This window comes from Squalius cephalus (assembly GCF_949319135.1).
Source record: "Squalius cephalus genome assembly, chromosome: 17".
NCBI classification, from domain to species: Eukaryota; Metazoa; Chordata; class Actinopteri; order Cypriniformes; family Leuciscidae; genus Squalius; species Squalius cephalus.
In genome coordinates, this window is record NC_137138.1 from 15,759,272 (window position 1) to 15,770,552 (window position 11,281).

At 35.6% G+C, this 11,281-nt stretch overlaps 1 protein-coding gene across 3 annotated transcripts in view; it reads left to right on the forward strand.

Annotated features, from left to right (window-relative positions):
* Positions 1-11,105, forward strand: part of myo7ab (myosin VIIAb) — a 35,932-nt gene extending 24,827 nt beyond the window's left edge. For all 3 annotated transcript variants that reach the window (XM_079846595.1, XM_079846597.1, XM_079846596.1), the window contains 17 exons: positions 1,223-1,340; positions 2,329-2,455; positions 2,542-2,711; positions 2,813-3,003; positions 4,071-4,195; positions 4,456-4,613; positions 4,702-4,855; positions 6,618-6,773; positions 6,851-6,956; positions 7,495-7,608; positions 7,824-7,911; positions 7,998-8,104; positions 8,199-8,384; positions 8,471-8,587; positions 8,734-8,817; positions 9,384-9,503; positions 9,906-11,105. In XM_079846595.1, coding sequence (XP_079702721.1) covers positions 1,223-1,340; positions 2,329-2,455; positions 2,542-2,711; positions 2,813-3,003; positions 4,071-4,195; positions 4,456-4,613; positions 4,702-4,855; positions 6,618-6,773; positions 6,851-6,956; positions 7,495-7,608; positions 7,824-7,911; positions 7,998-8,104; positions 8,199-8,384; positions 8,471-8,587; positions 8,734-8,817; positions 9,384-9,503; positions 9,906-9,995 — 2,211 coding nt within the window. In that variant the 3' untranslated portion in view covers positions 9,996-11,105. The remainder of the gene's footprint in view (positions 1-1,222; positions 1,341-2,328; positions 2,456-2,541; positions 2,712-2,812; positions 3,004-4,070; positions 4,196-4,455; positions 4,614-4,701; positions 4,856-6,617; positions 6,774-6,850; positions 6,957-7,494; positions 7,609-7,823; positions 7,912-7,997; positions 8,105-8,198; positions 8,385-8,470; positions 8,588-8,733; positions 8,818-9,383; positions 9,504-9,905) is intronic.
* The last annotated feature ends 176 nt before the right edge of the window (positions 11,106-11,281 follow it).

Genomic DNA, 11,281 nt, shown 5'->3' on the forward strand with positions numbered 1-11,281 from the left:
GAACAGATGCTGTGTTAAATGCGTTAAATATTTTTAACGTGTTAAACTGGAAAAAAAAAATTAACCGCATATGTTAACTCATTAGTTTTGGCAGCAATAATTATATTATATTATGCAGTTTCTACTACTAGCATTTAATCAGTTATCTATTCATATTATAAGTATACAAATAAGTATAATCAAACATACTGTGGTATGATTGAAATAATGAATATAATTGAAAAAATATGATATTTTGAAGTTAGAGTTGATAACAATAAATACTTTTGGTAGTTTTCATGGTTGTAATAGCATACTTAGAATTAGGAATAATATTTTTAAAATTAGCCAAAGAAAAAACAACTAATCTGGGTTGATAATCTGAATATTTGGTGGTTCTCTGATGTCTATGGTGGTTAAAGCCCTAGTATTTCGAGCTTGACGTGGAAAAATTATAATATATATTATTTTTTCTAAAACACAAAATTAAAATCCTAACATTATACACAATTGTCACCACTTCCTGAGAATGGTATCACAATTACATGATAGTAAAGTATAGATAACTAAGCACATCTATTATTAAACTTTTCATTATAAGTAAACTTACAGAACTCCACTATCACAGCACATATCTGCGCCTAAGTCTTCATTACTGTGTCAGGCTGTGTCTGACTCACATCGCGGTGCGTTCTCAAGGTCGGCAGTCTCATTATCTTACAGCAGTACCTTCATTTCCACCCAGCACTAATATATAAAATATAATCTCATTAACTCTCTGATCTGAAGTGTGTGCATGGACGACCTATAGACTGCTGTCTGCCGTAATAGAGTGCAATCACAGGACCCTGAATATTTGAGACATTTCTTTCAGCCTCACTTAGTCACTGTCTTGTTATGGATTTGTAGGTTAGGTCAGCACTGACGTCTGTGTGCTAGCTCATAGCGGTTGATGGGACTGAGCAGGTTGAGATTTGATTGAGACAATTAATCACGTTTCTTCTCTCAAGGGTGAAGGCCGTTTTAATTACCCTTCTGCCTCTCATAGGCTAAAGTGATGGACATGAATGTTTAATAATGCTGGGGATCAATTTTATGGATCGTCCTAGCTGTGTAGTAATGCATGAGTTTGTTACATTTTCTGCTTATAAGCAGGTGACGAGAGCAAAAGTAATCGCCTCTGAGGTAATCGCCGATATTGTGTTGCGCTGAGAGCAAGATATTGACGATTGCATCTCCACAGGGAATCTACACGCAGAAGAAGTTTGATTCGCAGAGAGTGAAGGAAGAGGTGGTGGATTTCGCTCGATTTAAGTGGCCTTTGCTTTTTTCACGCTTCTATGAGGCCTTCAAATTTTCAGGTAAGGCTTACAGAGAATAGTTCACCCAAAATTAAAACTCAAGTCAGTGAGTTGAATAGATCTGTCAGAATTGCGAACAAATCATTCAGACCAGTTTTGTGAACCGAATCATTGGTTTGAATTAAAAGATCTGACTCAGTTTATTTTACAAATTTAATGTACGTCACTTATCAAAACTTTAAGGAGAACTAGGGCAGATATATTTACATATTTTTGTTAATTATTGTTATTTATAGTTGATATAGTTGTTTATATAGTTTGGTTTTGTATAATTTACTGGTTATCTATTAAAACTTATAATAGTTATCTATTAAAATGATAAGTATACAAATATGTTTTTACAAACATGCTATTACATGATGGAAATAATATGGCATTTTAGGGTCTGTATTAAAAATAAAAATAACTTTTGGTAGTTTGCAAGGCTGTATATTTTGGATTGGGTATAATATTTTAACAATTAGCCATTGAAAAAAAAAACACTTATCTGGGTTGGCAATCGGTATGTTTAGCGGTTCTCCAATGTCTATGGTGGTAATGGTCCTGGTCCTTTGGGTTTGAGGTGGAAATATGATAAGAATAAAACACAAAATTCAACAAAAATATTTTTTAGCCACAAATGGCACCATTTCCTGAGAATGGGTTCACAATTATTTGATAGGAGAGTTTGTATAACAATGCAAAAGTATTATTAACCTGTTCATTTCAAGTCCAGATGTTAAGATGAATTAAAGTTAAGTCTGTTCATCAGTTTTAAATATCAATATGAGCTCTCTAAAGCTCCAGTCTCCATTCTTTGTAATTGCATGGAAAAAAGTGACTGGTATATTATTCCAAATTTCTTCATTTGTGTTCCATGGAAGAAATTCTTGTTGGGGGGAATTATTCTATTACGTTATTCTTTAAATCATATTTTAAATAATCAGTTGGCCATATTGATCTGATAAAGTGTGGTGAAGCTAAACCATTCTTTCTGTTTTTTTCACAGGGCCTAGTCTCCCAAAGAATGATGTTATAGTGGCAGTGAACTGGACTGGAGTCTACTTTGTAGATGAGCAGGAGCAGGTCCTTCTGGACCTTTCTTTCCCAGAGATCACTGCAGTCTCCAGCAGCAGGTGCAGTAGCTTATCGAACCAAACCCACTTCATTTGATGTAAGTGTTCTCTAAATTGTAATTTTTTGGTCAAACTTGTGGATGCAGAGGTGGAAAGCTTCAAGGACAGAGCTTCACTCTGGCTACCATTAAAGGAGATGAGTACACCTTCACATCCAACAACGCCGAAGACATCCGTGACCTGGTTGTCACCTTTTTAGAGGGCCTGCGTTCCAGGTCAAAGTTTGTGGTGGCCCTGATGGACAGCCATTACCCCGGTGAGCACACATTGACCATATAGGCAGCAGTTGGGTTTATAACCATTGCATTTGATAAGACGGTCCTGCAAAAAACATCTTGTTTCTGTTTGTTTTCCCAGCTGGGCAAGACTCTTCGTTCCTGAGATTCTCAAAGGGAGATCTGATTTTTCTGGATGAGCAGAATGGAGAGCAGGTCATGACTTCAGGTTGGGCTCATGGGGTCAATGACAGAACCAAAAAGAGAGGAGACTTCCCTGCAGACAGCGTCTATGTCCTGCCCACTATCTCCAGGCCACAATATGATATTGTGGTCAGTGTTTTTTCATTCAATACATTATTTGGACAGTCTCAGAAAAAAAATAGAGAGAAGAATGAAAGACCTTCGCCATAAGTATATTGGGTATATATTACTACCTTAAAGGACAAGTTGGACAAAGGACAAGGACAAGCTTAAAGGACAATCGTAGTTTTTGTCCAAGTTTTTTGTTTGTTTGTGTTTGACAAAAACTACGATAAAACCTGTTGGAAAGCATCTTTTGCAGCGATTTTTGTGTGAGCATATCAGTGAACACCCCTGACCACTCGGTGAGTTTCACGTCTTTGTAAACGAAAGTTGAATGCGTTTTTAGGAAGGATTGTTCCAGTGCCCATATGCTGATTTCACGCAGCCGTTATTTTGAAATCGAAAGCGAGGCTCCGGTGGGAAGAAAACCGGAAGTGTCGCCTTTAATCATAGGAGAGTCTTGAATGCGATGGCGTATTGTTGTGTTTAATGATGTTGTGTCAATTCTAAAACTGTACATACATTTCTTTAATACTTTAGACTATATACAGTGAAATTCATTTATAAATAAAATAATTTTTTTATATAATTCAGAAAGTAAAAAAAGAAGCAGGAATGAACTATATACATATCCTATATTGGATATTAACATCCAAAAGTGTAAATCGCGGCAGCAGCTTCAGGTTGGTAGTCCAAAGGCATTGTTGTTTATCTTTACTTCCGGGGTTTTTCCCACCGGAGCCTCACTTTCGGTTTAAAAATGGCGGCTGCGTGAAATCAGCGTATAGGCAGCCATTCTGTAGGTGGGGGGGAGAAGCGAAAGAAACCTAAAATTCTTGGGACAGCAGCATGTGTCCAAATTTTAATCTTAACCGTTCTATTTCATCAGAAACGATCTGTAAACAGGGCTTTAAGTGTAAAATACCGAACTTGTCCTTTAAGGTGCTAACATGCTCCTTTTTGGAGTAGATAAGGGTTTTTTTCTGACGGTGTATTATAATTCCATTGGTAAACCAATAAACCACATATTTAAACTAAAGAAGGACTTGCGATATTGAATAGCCACTGGACCATCTCATTTCTGTTTCTTACAGACATTGATTACCATGTCACCAGACCAGCGTAAGGACTCCATAAAGTTGTCTGATCAGAAACTGTTGGAAAGTGGAGAGAAGGTTCAGCCACACACTCTAGAGGAATTCTCCTATGATCACTTCAGGTGCTTGAACGCTCTTCAGAACCTTTCCACCCTTTGTTTTGTCCGAAAGGAAAAGGACTGTTTTAAAGTTGGGAAAAGGAATTATAGTGCAAACAAAAAGGTTTATTAATTAAACTCACAGCATGCTTTAAATGCTCAATATCTTTTAAATATTAGCTGTATTGACTCACCACACCTATGATTGTATTTCATCATTTTGCACACTAATTTCTTGTTTAATTCTGGATTTATTACCTTTCTGGGTCCTGTCCATCCTCTAGACCCCCTTCAAAGAGCACACTGAGTCGTGTGATCATCAATAAAGGCAGAGGGAAGGATAAAATGTGGTGTTGCACCAGAGAACCACTCAAACAGCCTTTGCTGAAAAAAGTCCTCAACCATGAAGAGCTGTCCCAGGATGCCTGCCAGGCTTTCATTTATATCCTTTACAGTTAATAGTATTACCTTTATAACATTTTGAATGTCTAACTGCAGTTCCCTCATTTTGACCCTTGACTCTGTCGTACCTATCATGAAGTACATGGGCGACTACCCCTCGAAGAGAAGCCGTTCGGTCAATGAGCTCACTGATCAGATCTTTGAGGGCGCTTTGAAGGCTGAACCTCTGAAGGACGAGATCTTCTGTCAGATCATCAAGCAACTGACAGAGAATCACGTTAAGTAGGTTTTGAAACTCCATAAAAGGGATTTAGCATATTATTATTATTATTATTATTGTAACTATTATTATTATTATACACTTCCCGGCCAAAAAAAAGCTGCCGTTTGGATTTAAGTTGGCAAATGCTTAAGAGTCATCTTAGAGGTGGATCATTATTGCAGTGATTATTATGTTTCTAGCATGTTATGTGTTTGGCAACAGTTCTTCTAACCCAAATCGATGGAGTGTGTAGCTTTTCATTTCTCAAACAACCATGTCGGAAAACACATCATGGCTATATTCCAGGATGACAAAGCCAAGATTAATCAGACTCAAATTGTGAAAGAATGGTCAGGACGGAGCATGAAGAATCTTTTTTTCACACTTGAATTGGCAGCTCCTTAACCAGCTCCAGACCTTAAATTCATTGAAAGTCTTTGGGATGTGTGGAGTGCTTGACTCTTGCATCGTCAATACAAGATCTTGACCAAAAATTGATGCACCTCTTGATGGAAATAACATTACAACATTTATTTCCACCTAGAGGTGCATCAATTTGCAAGCAAGAAACACAATAATCACAGCTATAATGATCCAATCTTAGAAGCATTTGCCTATTTAAATACAAACAGTGACACTTTTTTTTTTTTTTTTTTTTTTGGCCCGGCAGTATATTAAATATTTTAGGATACAAAAAGTGATTTGAAAATATGTTTTAAATAATAATATTATATTACTTAATAATATATTAAGTTTTTTTATTATATAAAATATATGCTTTCATATTATTATTATTATGAAAACATAACATTTAAATATATATACAACAGCTATTATTATTGTTATTATTATAATTATACACATTTTAGATTTAAAGCAACACTATGTAACATTTTTTACCTTAAAATAATGTTTCCAAAATAGTTTCAGTGGTTCATCAAGTCGTAACAGGGTGAAAGGCACTTATGCCTCTGCTTTGCGGTCCTTTATCTGCTATAACCACACTATGTAAGATTGCCAGATCGGGTCGCGTTTCTGTAGTTCTAATGAGACATAAGAAAACTACAAATTTGACTTGCTTTATGTGAAGCGTTACAATAGTCATTATTTAGTTTTTCTTCGTTTCTGATGTCGCAATACATCATACTTTCATGAAATCATGCAACATACTCTACCTTGTCTGTGGACATCTTTCATTCCAAAGCCGGTGCTGGATAAACAGCGAGCGTCGGTGCGACAGTAGGCTGCGGACGGGAAATTATTTACGACAGCGGTAATGGACAATTCCGCTTCCAACCTGTAGGGCGACCGCAGAGGAAAAGTTCCATAGTGTTGCTTTAAAACATAGTTATAATATATATATATATATATATATATATATATATATATATATATATATATATATATATAATTAAAAATTATTTACATATATACATAATTTTTATTATAATTTTTTTTAAATAAATATTCTTTTATACAATTATTATTATTAATATTATTAAAATTATAACTTGTTGATATTATTTTTTATGGTGTTTCTAAGGTGACTTTTGCATATGTGTGATTTTATTTTAATATTATTTTAAATATACTTGCAAATGTACTGCTAAATTGACATGAAAATATTTGCTCACAGGTTACACACAGTTAGTGAATGAGACCCATTACTGTGAAAACAGTTAATGTGCCTGATAAATCTGTAACAGTCTGTCCCCTAGTGGTTAGCCTGTAAATGACCAGAGCTGCTTTATGTTGTCAGCATTAATTGTTCTGTGTGTTCAGATACAGTGAGGAGAAGGGCTGGGAGCTGCTCTGGCTCTGCACTGGTCTTTTCCCTCCCAGTAACATGCTGCTTCCTCATGTCCAAAAGTTCCTGCAGTCCAAGAAACATCATCCAGTCGCGCCAGACTGCATGCAGAGACTGCAGAAAGCTTTGCGGTAACTAACAGCACATACAAACACGCATCTCGAATGTTGCATAGATTCCTTTCCAACATTTTTCTCTTCATGGACAGAAATGGATCCAGAAAGTATCCTCCTCACCTTGTAGAAGTGGAGGCCATTCAGCACAAAACTACACAGATTTTTCACAAAGTGTACTTCCCTGATGACACTGATGAGGTGAGTTTTTATGTTAACTCTAGGTGTGTCTGTTACCTGTACCGTACGTTGTTTCCAATCTCCTGTGGTGGTAATATTCTCTTTCTCTCTCATGCCCTGCTGTTTATTTATGCATGAGGAAACGGAGAGAACGCCCTGTTGTGCTCTGACCTCATTTGAATCCTCCATGCTCAGAGTTATGTGGTGCTGCTAGAGAAAACGGCATAAGATAGTTGAAGTGTGAATAGACTCAGAGACTCACATCTTTTTTGGATTAAATATAGTTGAAATATTATGGTCTGCACTGTTTTAAATAAGAAAATATAAATAGACATGGTAGACATGGAATGTAATTCACAATGCAATATAACAAACACCAAATACACAGTTTAGCTATGTATATATGAATCAACGAGGATGGATGGATGGATGGATGGATGGATGTGCAATAGAAGCATTTACACAAGTGGTCTCAGGCTTTTGGCCCTAAAAATGAATTTCCCCCATAACCCATTGACTGAAACAGTGTCTTTTATTTTCTACTATCCTTTTTTCAAAGGTCTTTGAGGTTGAATCAAGCACAAAAGCCAAAGATTTCTGTCTGAACATCTCTGGCAGAATGATGCTCCAATCCTCTGAGGGCTTCAGCTTGTTTGTCAAAATTTCTGACAAGGTGAGTTTACAAAGGTGTCGAATGTCTGTTCAGATGAAATGAAGATGTTCTGTGGGAGGTTATGACACACTAAAAAACTCTTTTTTTGAACCGATTTTTACGTCACAGCTTTTTCCTCTCAAAACACATGCCATGTATTTAATAGCAGTTATTCATCAGTACGAGTGTATTATTAATGTAGGATGTCTTATCAGTTCTGGCTTAAAACGTTTCAGGTGATCAGTGTGCCAGAAGGAGATTTCTTCTTCGACTTTGTTCGACATCTGACAGACTGGATTAAAAAAGCCAGAGCTGTGAAAGATGGTGATTATGTTTCTTGTTCATAAAAATGATCAATATTTTGAGTGTAAAAACCATGAGAGGTGTTAATGCTTCTGTTCGTTCTGTAGGCACAGTGCCTTCACTGACCTATCAAGTGTTTTACATGAAGAAACTGTGGACCAACACCATTCCAGGCAAAGATCCCATGGCCGACTCCATTTTCCATTACTTCCAGGTGGAAATCTCTCTCTCGCTGTACTCAATCTGTGCATTCAGGCTCACTTTCAAACACATATCACGCTCTTTCTTCTTCATAAACTCTTCTTCAGGAGCTCCCAAAGTACCTGCGTGGCTACCACAAGTGCTGTCTTGAAGAGGCTTTCCAGCTGGCTGCGCTGATTTACAGGGTGAGGTTTGAGGAGGACAAATCACAGTTCCTCAACTTCACCAAGATGCTGAAGGAGCTCGTTCCTCAGGACCTGATCCGTCAGCTCTCACCCGACGACTGGAAACGGGTGAGTGAGCAACACTAGTCCTACTTCAAACGTCCATTTATGACAAGTAAATGCTGTGAACGTGCATGTCTTTGTTTCTTCTGCAGCCTGTCGTCACATACTTCAATACCCATGCAGGGAAATCTCGAGAGGAAGCAAAACTGATGTTTCTAGAAATCATTTATAAGTGGCCAACTTTTGGATCTGCCTTTTTTGAAGTCAAGGCAAGTTTGTCACAATATGATGCAATGTTGATTTACCTAAATGTCGGGCAAACAAAATAAAATTTTCCTCAATTATAGTATTTGATTTGTTATTTTTTGTAAAATAAACTACATCTGGCTTGATGATGTTTGATATCCGTCCACAGCAATCCTCAGATACAAATTTCCCAGAAGTCCTTTTGATAGCGATCAACAAACTTGGTGTTACTCTCATTGACCCGAAAAATAAGGTAGGTTTACACACTGCCCAGAATAATGTAAGGTAAAGAAACGGTATCTATAATATATTGTCATTTTAGCCTAAAGTGCAAACTTTACTACACACACTACTGTTCAAGTTCGGGGTCAGTAAGATTTTTTTTATGTTTTTGAAATGTCTTATGGTTTATTTGATTAAAAAGACAGCAATGTTGTGAAATGTTACATTTCTTATTATTATCAATGTTGAAAACAGTTCTGAAAAAAATTCTGATAGATTTTTTCAGGATTGTTTGACTGTCACTTTAAAACAATTTTACTGTTTTAAATAGTCTTAATTGTGTATTAATGTGTATTAATTCCTTTAAAAAAAAAGAGTTTTACTGACCCAAAACTTTGGAATGGTTATTTTATGGAATTTAGTGTATTTTATTTGAGCATTTTGCTCTTTTAAATATTGATGTTAAACTTACGTTGCTGTGACATAAAGCCAACTGCCATTTTTTCCTCATTTGCTTAAACAACAAAACTTTTATTATATACTTTTGTAAAAACCCTTTGGATATTGTTTGAATGGCATTTACTCATTTGTCTGCAGGACATTTTGGGCACACATCCCTTCACCAAAATCTCTAACTGGAGTAGTGGACATACCTATTTCCACATTACCATTGGTAACCTGGTTAGAGGTAGCAAACTGCTGTGTGAGACATCACTGGTGAGTCAGTCATCCCTTACTTCAGTGCTTCCTAACCCTGTTCCTGGACACACACCAACAGTACACATTTCAAACTCTTCCTATCAAACACAACTGATTCAACTCATCTGATGATCAATCCTTTTCAGTTCTTGGAATATCTACTAATACGCTGATAAGGGAGGGAGACATCCAAAATGTGCACTGTTGGTGTGCCTCCAGGAACAGGGTTGGGAAACACTGCCTTACATATAATACTGTGGTGGTACCATGATACAGTGATGGTATCAGATGGTAATACCATGGTACATTTGTGACACAAATGCTCCAGCTATGCTCCATTATATTAGATTTATAATCATACTTTGCTGTGTGGTTAAATAATACAGTATTTTATCGTCCAAATATCCTCACTATTCACAGGGATATAAGATGGATGACCTTCTCACCTCTTACATCAGTCAGATGTTGACTACCATGACCAAGCAGCGCACTTCACGTGGAAACCAGTAACACGAAAGGCTTGGAATAGGGCGTTTACAGACTTCTCACTATTTCTTAGATCCATAATTTTGATACATGAGAATAAACTGAATCTGATTTTAGTGTTGTTACTTTTTCATACTGGAGCCTTAATTGTAAATTGTGAGTTTAATTTATTTTATAGCATTTCTCTGTATTTTAATGTCAATGAAGGACATGTTTCATTGACAGTCAACAAACTTGTTGCCTTTCAGTTGTAGGCCCTCATATGGTTTTTACTCTGACACCAAATTAAAAGTCAGTTAAGTCAGATCAAGTTCCTGATTTCAGTTATTCAATTTGTGGATGATTTGCACGTCTCATTTTGCCAATTGAATGCATTATAAAGCTTTAGAAATGTTGCAGTATTTGGGTTTGCTTCTTAGCGTAAGACTTCAACACTTGGTTCTCATCCTAGTCATTTTAAAGCACTTTTATTGGTACATAAATGTCATTTTTAACTAAATCAATGACAGCAACATTTAATTCAGTCTAAAAAATCCTCTCGTTACTTTTTCTGAATACTATTTCTCTTCCTTTGTAAATCTTTGACCAGGTTTTGCAGAGATATGTATTAAAATGTATTTTATAAATTAAATGATCAGTATATATAAATGGCCATAATTATTATAATTTCAGCACAATATATTAAGGATAAATGGTTGAATCTTTAAACATAGTTTAATTTATTTATTCTTTTTTATTAATTGGTAACACTTTACAATAAGTTTTCATTAGTTAACATTAGTTAATTACATTAGTTAACATGAACTAAGAATGAACAATACTTTTACAGCATTTATTATTCTTAGTTCATGTTGATCTACGTTTAATTAACGTTGATGTCATTTACTAATATATTATTAAAATCGAGTGTATTTTTATTAACTAACATTAGCAAAGATGAATGAATACTGTAACTAATGTACTGCTCATTGTTAGTTCATGTTAGTTAATATATTAACTAATGTTAACAAACAAGACCATATTGTAAAGCGTTACCCATTAATTTGTAGTTTGTAATTGGTCATTCTAATTTTATAATGTTGGAAGCTGCTGTTTATAAATAAAACAACATATATGAGATGGCTTGGCTATTTTAATGAGGTTCATGTCATTTGTTATTCTCATTGATCAATGATTTATGATCATATGATCAGTCATTTGACAATTAGATCCCTTGAATGCAACATGTGAAACCCTATATTTGGTTTTAAAGTAGGTCTGTTCACTAAACACTAAAGAATAATTATTAAATGTATTAGTAAATAATAGTA